Raw genomic sequence first — 13484 nt, forward strand, 5'->3', positions numbered from 1 at the left:
CCACAGGGAAGGATTTCCTTTTCTCTGTGTTCTCACCAACACCAGTAGCCATCCTAATGGTGTGAGACATGTCCCTGTGGTTTTGTTCTGCACTTCCCTGATGATGGATGTTGAGCACCCTTGCGTGTACCGCTTGACTCATTTCTATGTCTTCTTGGAATAATGTCAATTTAGGTCTATAAACCCATTCGCACACTAGCACCCTATTCCTCTTCCTCACGACCAAAAAAACAGTAAGCTTTTAAATCTTTTTCAATCTGGTGGACACTAAATTATATCTCCTCAATTTGTACTTTGCTCATCATTAGTCAGGTTGACCATCTTTCACTTAATATTCATATGTATTTTTAAAAAAATTGCTTGTGTGATTTGCTGTTTTTCTATAGACTGGACATTTTAGTGTACTAGGTATTTGTCTGCCCTTTGATTTTATTATCAAAATTTTTTGACTTACAAATATTTATATACCAATTTTCTCTTATGGTGTTTATGTTTTGTGTCATGCTTAAATGGTCTTTGTTGATCATTTTTCCAAGTTTCTGAAAATATTTATAAAACACTGAAAGCGCAAAGGCTTTCAATGTTTCATCTAAAACATTAAATTCTTTGATCTAGTCACAAGTAATTCATGCATAGGCCTGAGGTAAGGCTCTAACTTTCAAAAGCAACAAAACAATGGCTACTGGTTGTTCTGGGGCCATTAATCATCCTTTCTCGGGGCCTCCTCTCAGCTGACCTAATATGCCTGTTACAGTAAAATCAGATTTCCATAGATCCTTGGAAGCTTTGTGACTCAGTGCTTTATTGATCTATTCTGGCACCTACACTATACTGCTAATGATTGCAATTTTATGTTTAATGCCTCTTAGGCTAATAACCTCCCAGGCCTCCCCACCTCATGGTTTCAGGTTTCTTGATTTTTCTTACATATTTTTTCTTTCATGTTAATTTCAGAAAAATTTTTCCCCCAAATTGATTCCAAAATCAGACTGGGTTTTGATTTGTTAGAATTATAGATCATTTTTTGAGAGTTATGTTTTTACAAGACTGCACCTAAGAACTAAAGTAGATTTATGTACTTATAATTTTCAAATTTCTTGGTATGTTTATTCCTGAATACTTTGTTCATGTTAATTGTGTTCCACAAATTAAACGTTATTCCCATTCCATTCAATATATTGGGGATTGAACCCAGGGGTGCTTTACATCCCCAGTTCTTTTATTTTGAGACAGGGCCTTCTAAATTGCCTAGGTTGGCCTTGAACTATCAATCCTTCTCCCAAGTAGCTGGGATTACTACAGGCATGCACCAACGGGCCTGGAACCCCTAGTTTTTATAATCAGATATTACTTGAGTTCTAGCTTACAAATAATAGAAACTGACTTTGATTAGACAGAATTTATTGAATATTGGGTTGTTGGAGTCTTTTTTTTTTTTTAATGGAGCATAACCCTATATCCTATTGGGGAAGCCAGAAAGACTAGGCAGTTGCTCATGACCCTGGCTGATAGAACAGTTATATGACCTGAACTCAACACAATAGGGTCTCAGGCTTTAGAATTCATTCTCATGGTGCTACAATTTTGGTGTCCAGTATTGCAAGTGGCAGCAATGACACTAGAGCAGATAGTAGGGCAGAATCTAGACACATGCCCTATTGTGGCAGGATTTGGTCATGGTTCAGACTGCCTGGCCTCTCTTGATTTCTAGTCCTTTCCTAAGCCTGATTTCCTAGCCTTCTAGCAATGTACGCAAAACACAAACTCCTCTTTGGGGAAAACCAATTTTGGAAGATAAAATCAGAGACCAGTAACTGTCATTTGTTAGGTAAATTTCAAATAATTGGGTTAGTATCATGGGTTCTGTTTGCATGAGTGGAATTATTTACTGTTTGGGAGGCAACAGGCTACTACATACAATATTTGGGTTCCCAAACTGGGCATCTTAAGGGATCCTAGTGACACTAGGCTACTTGTCAGAGATCTGTATGACTTAGGGCAATAGTTACTGACACTTGTCACTTAACATAGGCTCATCTATAAAGTGAGGAGGTTGGACTAGACCAGCTAGTTTCTAGGTCTTTGCAAATTGCACTATTTTCATTCTAAAGAGGCTTGCTTTTCCTTAGTTACTTCCCTTATGATTTAGCTGAAAACTATCAAGGACTTGGCTATTTGCCACTGTTGGACAGAGTCCTGCGGAACATGCAGTATGAGAGGCAGTTGAGTAGAGATTTATTCTTACTGTGGAAATATGGACACAAATAGAAAGTTATGATTGTTACATGATGCATTATGAACACAGGCAAGATGCACTAGTAGTCTTTTCAGAGACTGAGATTACATCTTCTGAAAAACTTTGTTTTATCCTGTTGAAACAGAAGCGGGGAGCCAGGCATAGTGGTGCACACCTGTAATCCCAGTGACTTGGGAGGATTTCAAATTTGAGGTCAGCCTCAGCAAATTAAAAAAGACCCAAAGGAGGAAACTGGACATTTTGGCAGAGAGGGTATAGCATAAATTGAGGTCAGAAGTTAAGTTGAACTGGTATGAGAGGAGGTGGAAGAACAGGCAGGTATCTTGTCTTCCACACACACACTGATATTTACTCTATGATGCCTGCACAAGTGGATGCAAAAGAGAAGTCTGAGCTGGCCCATGCATATTTAATACCAGTCACATAAAAATGCCTACACCAGCTTTGCATCAGAGATGCATGGCTTATCCTTGCTTTATCTATGATGCAAAGGGTTATTGTAAAGTTAGGGATAATGAGTGTTCTCTTGTGACTTGCAGGTTCTTATGAGTGCATCATTCCTGGGAGCCCTGTGTCTTTTCTCATCTGTCTGTGTTATATGTGCCATTTCTGCATTTACTCTTCCCATTGAGACCAAGGGGCGAGCCCTACAGGTAAGTGATACAGGTCTTCTCAGCTGCCACTTTTTGAACTTGGTAGGAGGGTATCCTTCTTTGAAGTAGGCATGACTTATTGTAAAACAATATTTAGGCCAGGTGCAGGGCCTGTAATCCCCCCACTGATTTAGGAGGCTGAGGCAGAAGGGTCCTAAGTTTGAAGCCAGCCTCAGCAATTTAGTAAAACCCTGTCTCCAAACAATAAAAGGGATTAACAGGGACCAAGATGAGAGATAGTTGTTGAGGCTTCAACATTCTACCTCTCCCACTTTTCTGTGTGGGTTGAAGCATTGCTGCAGAGCTGAAGGAAGCCAAGGAGCTGAAATGGGTATTTGTGTTGTCCTTGGCATCACGTGGTCCTTACACATTGGCTCAGCCTCCTTTTTCCCTTGTCCCTCTGAGCAGAGAGGAGCCAAAAGCTTTAGTGCAGCACCAGTTGCCATGAATACCAACCATTAGCAGACACTGCTCAAATGAAAGGGATGCCCCAAAATACAAGGCAGGCTGCAGGAGAGGGTCTTCCCAGGTGCTGGTTCTGATGATTTTGTTGCTGGTATGTAAGGGAGTGTGTGGGGAAAGGGGAGAAGAGTCAGGGTGACTGGCTGGTTCTGAGCTGCTGCCTCTGAGACTGCAGAGTCAGGAGGCTCTTACTGCTGAAGGTGATTTGCCCTCTCTCCTGTCCCATTCAGAACAGGCTGTGGAGAGGGTAAACAGTAAGCTGTAGAAGAGGTTTATATTTTTGGTGCAGATTTGTGTTTTTGTCTGAGTAGATCCAAGAAAGGCACTATTGAATACAGAAAAACAGGCCTATACCAGTCTTGATGTTTTCCCCCTAGCTCAAGGTAATATGCACTTTAATCACCAATTAGGTGACCTAATCTGAACTTAGGGGTTTAAGTTCCTTCCTTGGAAGGATGACCCATCATTGAATGCTTAAAATCAGACTGAATTAAATGACTCACATGCCTTCTTTTAATCTTAAATAAAAGGATTATCACATCCTTTACATAAGAAATAAACTAGGGCACAAGGAAATTGAGTAATGTGTGTAAAGGAACACACTAGAATTTAATTTAGTCGAGGAAAATCAAGTACAGGTGCTAATAGTGCTAATATTTCATTCCTTTCCAATTTTTCATGCAGTGTTAAAAATATATATGAGGGGCTGGGGTTATAGCTCAGTGGTAGTACACTTGCCTAGCATGTGTGGAGACACTGGATTTAGTCCTCAGCACCACATAAAAATAAGTAAATAAAGGTATAAAAAAATTTAAAAAATATAAGAAACCTAGCTTACTATTTAATGTGCCTAATGGATTTCCAGTTCAAGTTATATCCATCTACAAAACACTAGTCTCTTTTTTGTTGACTTGGACATGTTTTTAACACTATGGTGAAATAATTTTGCTTATTTAATAATTTAGCTTTTTAATATTGTTTTCTTAGAATTTTAACATGGCAATCCAATACACATTTGAGCACAAAGCCCTATCTATGGGCAAATCCTACGTTGTATGCACACACACCCTCCCCCCTTGGTGCTGTGAGCATTTACCATATACAGCTTCTAGAAATGTTTACAGTATGTCAGAATTTTTACTTCCTTTCAACCACACACACAGACAGCATCCAAACTGGTCACTAGTTTAAAAGTAGCGTTGATTCCACTTTAGAACCACTCTAAGAAACTCGTTTAAAAAAATAAAAAATGACCGCCCCACAAAAAAAGGGTGCAGGCATGCCTGCCTGTGATCCCACCTGCGAGAGCGGCGGGAGAGGAGCAGCACAAGTTGGAGGCCAACCTGGGCAACTGAGCAAAACTGTCTCAGAGAGAAGGGGCTTTGGATGCAGCATGAGAGCAGCTCCAGTGTACTCCCTGTGACACACACATAGAACCCAAGAAACTAAGAACTTCAAAACCAACAACCACCAATTTTTCTAAATAATGTCTGCGCTGTACTGTACTAAAAATTAAACTATAAAGCTAGCATTGCCTTTCCAGATACACAAAGATAAATACTGGATCATAATTTCTTAGAAATATTAGAGAGCAGTCTATTGTTAGTTTTCAGTGTCAGCTGAGTATGAATAGAAAACTTTTTAAAATTGTATTATTGATCTATTAAATCTTTTTTTCCCCTAGCAAATTAAATGAGACCTGCGAAGCTACATCAACCAGAGGAGCAAAATGCATTTTATCTTCACAGAGCAGTGGCACATTTCTTAAAAACTTGGTTTTATTTCTGTATGCTATTCAGTAATAAACTGATTTTATACCTAAGAACATAAGGCATACATGGGAATGCAGCTGGCAACTGTATACTCATCTTCTCCTTGGGAGACAATATATAAAAAAAGCTTTTACAAAATATACCTAAGATTTGAAAGTCTATGAATGGGAGAGGGGCAAGGAAGATATCTTTTCTTCCCTGATATCAAGAATACAAAAATCTTAGAACACATATTTGGTCTTTTCCCATAAAGGTTGTAGCTAAAGTTGGACAAAATCTTGTAGTTAGGGCAAGAACTGGCTTGATATCATTAAATCTTTCCAAACCACTAGAATATTCATCAGGTTCAAATTAAAATTAGCATCAACTATGGCCTTCATAGTATTCACAAAATACACTTAAATTAGCGGCTTGTATATAATTACATGCCATCACGATTTCTACTCATTTATGTTAATGGGGAGAATCTTTGATTCTCATAACATGAACAAAATGAAAGTATGCAGCCAGTCTCCTGACAGATAATCCCTCACTCACCTGCTGTTTGTGGGGAGATTGTTGCTGTGAGACGTCGCAGTTTTGCACATTCTTCTAGGACAGGAATGCTGGGGAAAGAACATGTAGTCGTTCACATTTACATTTTATCTTTTATCAGTGTTCAGGCTTGTTTTAGAGGCCCACTGAATTTGGGGACCCCAAGACTGGCTTATAATTCCATACACTAGAAAAAGAATTCAGCTATAATTGTTAAGTGTTGCGACAAGAGCAAACTACATTTATGAAAGGTTTCCAATTCTCCTTAAGGAGTGCAAAGAATTTCTATTTGAACATAGCCATGAATGGCTTAAAATCAAGACTGATTTGACCCTTAGTAGGCTTGGGGCATAGGTTCGTGGACCTCTGGCAGATACCAAACTCCCCAGATGCTCCAGTTCCTGATATAGAATGGCAATTTACATATAACCTATGTATGTCCTCCCATATACTTTAACCATCTCTAAATTATTTGTAATACCTAATGTAATATAAATGCTATGCAGGAAATAATGATAAAGAAGTCTGCATGTGTGTAGGACAGGCTTTTTCAAACATTTTTGAACTGTGATTAATCACATTCATGGATGAACAACCCATGCTATGGTGGGCCAGCTATAAGTTAGGGTTTGTGAGTACCTGTGGACTCTATCACAAGTCCACTAAGATATTCTTAGTTTTCAGGTTGGACAAAAGTAGGGCAACATGCTGAATTTGGTCAGCAAGCAACCACTCATTTTAAGGTCTAGCTATTATAGAATTTTAGGCCAAAATATATTCCATGCAAAATGTCTTTGCTATACTTGTAGGGCTAAACAACCCACCATAAATCTAACTGAAAATCCCAAAGCTGGAGTTAGCAGCACTTAAAACTAAAATCAAAGGCTAGCAATGATCCAAAACCAGTCAAGCAATGACGAAGTTGATGCTCAAGCATCTTCCCAGGGATTTCAGAACTCTCAGTATCTCCAAGGCTGTCCAGGCTTAAGGAAATTGGTATTAGCACTGCCTATCCCCCAGGCTCCTGAGACAGAACTAAATTAGTCTACAGCAAATTCTATTCACATAATTTTAATTGAATAAAATCCTCAACTCCTGTAGGTTGCTTAGCATACTTACAGATAGCAGTCGTTAGAAATAAAAGTCAACAAATTTCAAGTTACTTACTTGTAAGAACTTTGATCATTTTACTTTATATAATTAGAGACAATCTGTCTGAATCTGTTTTATGTAGAGAAGAGAATTTGACTTTAAACTCTTTAAAAGCATAGTCTTCAATGGCAAAAACTTCTCTGTGATATGAATACCAAATTATTTTGGACCTTTTGTATGTTGGGCTTTTAAACATACACTGTCATTAGTTAATGCCTAAAAAGATCAAATTAAGATAACCAGCATCACTGTCAAAGTCTGTTACCTGGAACATCCTCATTTTCTTTGGGGAAACAAACTTCTCAGGCCAGCATATTCTCATTCCAAGGGTAAGAAGTGTGCACCTCTGATAGATCAGTTTATTCTGTCTTTCCTCCCCAACAGTCACAACTGGGCTTTATCATTTGCAATGGAAGGATGCCTGACTAGATTTTCTGCTTCAATTATCTTGGGGTAATAGGTAACAGAATGGGGGCAAAGAGTTCACATTCCTCAGTTCTCTGACTCAGAGGAGCAAGGTAAAGCAGACTTTCTTCCATGCTGCATTTGAAACTGTGCCAAGATAGAATTGTGTTCACTTGCTACTACCAAGAGAGGATTTTTAAAGACAAAAATTAGGATTTAATTATTCTAAAACTAATTTTAGGCCTGGGGATATGCCTTATTGGTAGAGTGCTTACCTAGCATGCAAGAGGCCCTGGGTTTGAGTCCCCAACATCACACCACAAATATAATAAGAAAAACCTTAGAATCAAATAGAAGGTTGTCCCCACCAAAGTAATGGTAGGTCGCTAATTGGCCGTGAGCAGACAGACAAGTAGGGGGAAGACCAATAAACACAAACATCAAAGCAAATCTATAAGTCACGGGCTGGGAAAACTAGGGAGCTTTATCAGAGCAGACAAACATCTGAAAAATGGGAATTGGTATGCCAAACATCCCCTAGCTGTAGTTAATTGTAATCCCTTAAGGAAACTATTATTTCAAAACCAAGTCATATAGCATTTTCCCCCTTCCCTTCCAGTACTGGGGATTGAACCCAGCAGGGCTGTACCACTGAATTATACCCCTAGTCCTTTTAAAACTTATTTTGAGACAGGGCTTCTTTTAGATGCTGAGGCTGGCCTCCAACTTGTGATCCAATACTCCTGCCTTAGCTTCTAGAGTCACTGGGATTACAGACATGTGCCACTGGGCCCAGCCACAGATATGAAAAGGCAGGACAAGTTTGGAGCCGTCTTGGCAAATTAGTGAGACCCTGTCTCAAAAAATAAAAAGGTTGAATTTGTAGTCCAGTGATGGAACACCCCTAGAGTCAATCCCTAGTACTGTGAAACAACAACTCTCATAACATTCACAGTAAAAATTCCATCAACTTTTATTAAAATCAAAGCATCTGGTCTGCCCCTCCCACCCCCATAAAAAACAGAACGTAAGACTACTGCCTCAGATGTCCTTCACAATAAGCAAAAACCTTTATGGAGAAGTCTGTGATATGATTGGTTATGAATTACCTGCATGTGGATTATGACTCAGTAATGTCCATCCAAGATGATGGTGCAATACACGTTTGTAAAGCCATCAACTATTAATTTACATAGTAAAATATGTATGTGGTTATTTGAAAGAAGGAGCTTGATAAATCAGATGGATGAACTCAAGGTCATGTTCATAATTTTAATGGCTAATCAGCTCATTTGATTTCACTCATTCATATGGATAAATAGAAATTGAGTACATCTTCAGTTAAACCTAAAAACCTTTCATTCACATACATACAGCAACTTACTTTTGGGCTTTACATTAATTTGAATCAGGTCTCAACAGGAGGAAGAGTTCCTCCTTTCAGATTCTGAGAACGGTCAAATTTAGAAGCACTGGAACAGCAGAGGACTTTGAAATGTAAATTCATAAATGGAGCAATTGGACTGTGGAGTTAATCTTGTTAAAAACTTTCCTAAGCTATATGCTATTGTGTGGTAGTAAAACAAAGTCGATTCTTTAGGTTGGAAAATAAAGTACGATTACCATGGGAAGAGGGCAGTTCCTTTTCTTCCAACATGTTCCACTTTCCTGTGCCTGTTCAGAAAAGTAGAGCTTGTTAATTAAAAGAGGACAAAAGGCTCGCACTGCCAGAATCTGATGTAAAGATATATTTTGCCTTTAACATGGTTTATCTTAGTCCTTTATATGTCTGTCATAGCTATATGAGTCTCAACTGTGTCCTTGGGTTCCCTACTGCCAGAAAGATGAGATCCTTAGCACCCGGAAAGCAACTGAATTGAAACTCTTGAAGTCCCAATTCCGATAAGGTCTGTTCATTTACGGCTGTGGCTAAAGTTGCGATCACTTTCAGCAATGGGGGTTCTGCAGCTAGGTTACTGGGCTCTTAGTTTAAAATCCAGAGGAAAGTGTCCCAGAGATTTTGGTCATAGGTACATACTGGAGTGTAAAAGTTTAACACTGAATATTCTTTTTGGGGGGGAGGGTGCTCTCAAAGTGAGTATGGGATAGCGTAAGGCCTCTATTTTCTAGCTTTCATTAGAATAGAATTTAAGAACTATTTAGTTGGGATCCACCTGAGCACATAGGCACTTGTTAAATAAGGTCACAGGACTTAAGAGACCACTACGAAAGGGTTAATAGGAGAGAGAAACCAAGACATTTGCTTTTAATATAATTTATATTATTATATGATTACAGGAAAGATGGTTCTCAACTGCTTTTCATTCAGCAAAAGATGGTAACAGTGAAAAAGAAATACTGTTTTAAAAAGGTTAATATGGCACTGAATATAATGACAGTTTGGGATACATTAGTAGAAATTCTGGCTCAGATAAATTTAGGAAATTATATTTTTTTCTCTCTTAAGCCCTACCTCCCTTAGTGATAATTCTACCTGTATTGCTCTGTTTAAACTAAGAAGACAAATAAGACAAGTGTGGGAGAACAAACTACCAGAAGAGCAGTATTCTAAGATACCAATAATAAATGTGTTAGCAAAAGCTCTTATAGCTGCTGGGCTAAAAATACTGGAGTAAAAACAGACAAAAAGGTCTATGTATTATCAAAATTTGTTCACATACTAATAGGTGAACAAATGTCAAATGCATATTCAAAACAACACAATAACAAACACCACCATAAATCACGTTTTTGGAAAAATGATTAAAACTTTTTAACAATACATTATTAATATATTATGGATAAGACCTAAGTCTATATAGAAAATGGGAAACTATTGCTAATAGCTATTTTCTCCTTATATTTTATCTTTAGAAATACCTGAAAATCCAATGAATTACCCACAGAATATTTTCAAATTTTTCATTTCAAGAAATAAGGTCATGTGGATAAAACCACACCCTCTATTTTAATTCATGGGAGATGATACAACCAGAGAATTCGAGTTAACTGTACTTTTATTCTGTCTTCCTAAAAAGAAACAGTTCCTCCAGATGTTAATTATAGTGTCTTCTTAATACAGGTTTACTTTGGTAAACTAAAAATATCCACCTGTAAGTATTTAGTCAAATGTTGGATTAGTATATGGCAAAGCAATTTTCTTCTTAACCTAATTTCCTTGATAGTTCATCTGGTCCTAAAAAAAACACTGAACACATAATGAATAAATGGATATTAAACTAGCTGAGTTGACCTGTTAACAACATGCCTGTCCTTAGAATACAGATCTTTCGTATCTCGATCAGAATGAAAAAGAAATTCTGGTTAAGTCAGATCAAGGATGAAATTTGGGGTTCTGATTCTTATTCTTAAAAAACAAAACAAAACAAAACAAAACAAAAAACAATAAATAGATGCACCAGAAAAAAAATATTTTCACTCTAATTTCCCCCACATACCTGCTCTCAAATCTCACAACACGTTTTCATTTTAAAGACTGAAGAAAACCATAACAACTAGTCCCTTTCAGGGGAACTTTTTTAGTGCCCGAGAGGACATATGTTGAAGAAACCTCAAATCGAATATGATGTGCCCAGCTGTATTTTATATTTTGAATAGTTCCACTAAAAGCCATATTGAAAACAATGAGGATTGTTATAAATGGACACCTACACAATTAAAAAAACAAACCAACCACACATAGACACACAGCAAGACCAAACATGTGCACACTTACTTCCTTTAGGGGAGAAAGCTAAAGAAAATCTATATCTAGAAATGTAAATGGCCTTGAATACCTGCTATACCAAACACCTCTATAAACAAGATAAAAACGAAAACAAAAACCAAACATTTGTTTTCCTGATTTTTCTTTAATACAGTTGCCATCTTACAAGATATACCATTAGGTGCCTTTGTAATAGTAGCTAATCTACCCTTTCATTGCACCAGTTGGCATCCTGGAAAAGATCCTTACCACTCATGTTTGGGAAGCACTGCTTTTAAGTACAATAAACCTAGCTCTTAGGTTGGGCCATAATTAATGGGTAGTGGCATTAATTTCTATAAACAGATTAACGCACACATCCAATCCACATTAAAATTTTAACTCAGAGTTCATACAAAGTCTATTTCCCTTCTATAGTAGCTATTGCTCCAAATTGTGGTTTTGAAATTCAAGGAGTGGGAGGAATGTCCCTTTATTTTATTGTTGATGCTTCTTACTTTCTTCCTTTTCTTCTACCATCCTTTCTACCTCCCCTCCTTTCTTTCATTTTTTTTTCCACTCATTTCCTTCTTTTTAATGAGGTTAAAAGAAATGGGTTATTAAAGAAATCAAAGTCTAGTAAATGTCAAAAACAGGTCAGAGAGCTCACAAACTCTTCTTTGTATCGATGTTAAATTACTGACAAAATGTTTTTTTGAAAACAAAAAAAAATCTAAAAACGAGCATATGCCAATGGTGCTGTTTATTTAAGCAATTGGCGTTCCTCGATGCTTTTGAGACGCTTCTTCCGGGGCTGTACAAAGTCATCATCTGAATCATCACTAAATTTATTATCTTCTGATTCATTCCTGAATTCTAGTTTAGGAAACCTTTTTTCTGGATAAAGGTTCTTTAGAAGTTCTTCAAAATAGCTTTCAAGTTTTATACCGGCATTGGCTACTTCTGAGTCAGGCTGTTGGATAAAAATAAAAATATGAATTAAAAAATAAGACCAACTTTTTAGACAGTCAGTAAATGTAATCTCTAACATTTCTGTTTACCTTTGACTCTAGAGAGTATGAATATCAATGAATTGTTTTGGAAAATATTTATGTACAGTCATTAACAAAATATATAAGAGTTGGGACTGGAAAAAGTCTACAGAAGATCAGCTGAAAACAAAATAAAAGACTGCTTTATCTGGAATGTCCACAAAGGAGGTAGAAATGGTAGGTAGAAATGGAGATAGAAATGAATTACTGAAGATAGATCAATGAGATGCCATAAGCATAGGATCATGGTATTTTTAGAACAAATTAAAAGAAATGTGGTACTGTGGAATGAGTAGCAAAAACACAGAACAGAGCATCAACAAAAGGATGCAATCTGACAGATGTTCAGATGAACTGAGATGAGAAAAATTTAAATGAGAACTTTTTGAACTATCCTTAATATTTCAAGATAAACATCACAAAGACTAAAGTCTGGAAGTGCAATATTCCAAGATAAAAGAATGAATACTTTTGGTTTAAAATAATATTTTCTCAATTGTCCTCAAGTTATCAGCTCTAACTTGCATCTGCACTCACCATACAATAAGCCTTTGAATATAAATGTAGGCAATCTTTCTAATTACCTCTTTTATACCCTGACAGACCTGCAACATCAGAAATTTATTCCAGTGTACACATCTTGGTCTCTTTGTATATTTAGAAGGGGTCCAGGCTAAGAGTACTTTCACGCATTGATATTTATTCTTCCCACCTCACCTCATTGAATTCCGCGCAGTTCTGAAAGATCAGTCTAAAATCAGCTACAAAATCTTCAGGTTTTGTGTACATGAAATAATCTTCTTGAAGTCTTTTTTTGATAGTTGACAAGTCCATTGGATTTTTAATTATTTTGTAATAATCAGGCACCTTCAAAATAAATGAGATGTTGTAATACAATAACTGACTTCTATCTGGTCTTAAATATATTCTATAAGATGGGATATAAAATTGAGATTGTTTTCATTCCTCTTCTCTATACAGTTTTGTTACTGGTAAGAAAACCTGCACGGCAATATTGGGAAACATATATTGCCTTCCACACATTAGGAATGTTCTCTTTCACTTTTTCCAAAAAATGTTTCCAATATTTTTATGAAAAACTGTTTTCACGTATTCCCTGTTAAACCTTCTCTAGTCTCCCTCTTCATTATTAAGCAAACAGCAATTACTAGAGAAAAAGCTTTATTCTAGCTGAATGGATGATTTTACTGCACACCATTGTAGCAAGTGGTAAAGAAGGGCTTAAATCCCCAGCTCTGTGGCTCAGTGGTATGATCCTGCATAAGTTACTTGATCTGAATGAAACTTCATTTCTTCATATTCCAAGTATGGATAATCCTAGGGACCTTGTAGGACTAATGTGATGATATATACATATCAAGAAAAAGGGGACATTTTACTGTTGCAGCTGTAAGCCAGGATCATAAAGTTTTTGGGGTCAAAAACTTTAAATCTGTACTGGTATTACCAGTCTTTTTTCTTTAAAAGGAA

General features: G+C 37.0%; 2 protein-coding genes across 3 annotated transcripts in view; one reads left to right on the forward strand and one right to left on the reverse strand.

The window, feature by feature from the left end:
- The window catches only part of SVOPL (SVOP like), a 60206-nt gene extending 56784 nt beyond the window's left edge, over nucleotides 1–3422 (forward strand). The window contains exon 15 of the mRNA XM_079150120.1: nucleotides 2797–3422. Coding sequence (XP_079006246.1) covers nucleotides 2797–2979 — 183 coding nt within the window. The 3' untranslated portion in view covers nucleotides 2980–3422. The remainder of the gene's footprint in view (nucleotides 1–2796) is intronic.
- Nucleotides 3423–11500: 8078 nt separating this feature from the next.
- The window catches only part of TRIM24 (tripartite motif containing 24), a 102604-nt gene continuing 100620 nt past the window's right edge, over nucleotides 11501–13484 (reverse strand). For both annotated transcript variants that reach the window (XM_079150099.1, XM_079150098.1), the window contains exons 18-19: nucleotides 12711–12860; nucleotides 11501–11914 (exon numbers count right to left, since the gene is read on the reverse strand). In XM_079150099.1, coding sequence (XP_079006225.1) covers nucleotides 11705–11914; nucleotides 12711–12860 — 360 coding nt within the window. In that variant the 3' untranslated portion in view covers nucleotides 11501–11704. The remainder of the gene's footprint in view (nucleotides 11915–12710; nucleotides 12861–13484) is intronic.

This window comes from Sciurus vulgaris, assembly GCF_902686455.1.
Source record: "Sciurus vulgaris genome assembly, chromosome: 8".
NCBI lineage: Eukaryota > Metazoa > Chordata > Mammalia > Rodentia > Sciuridae > Sciurus > Sciurus vulgaris.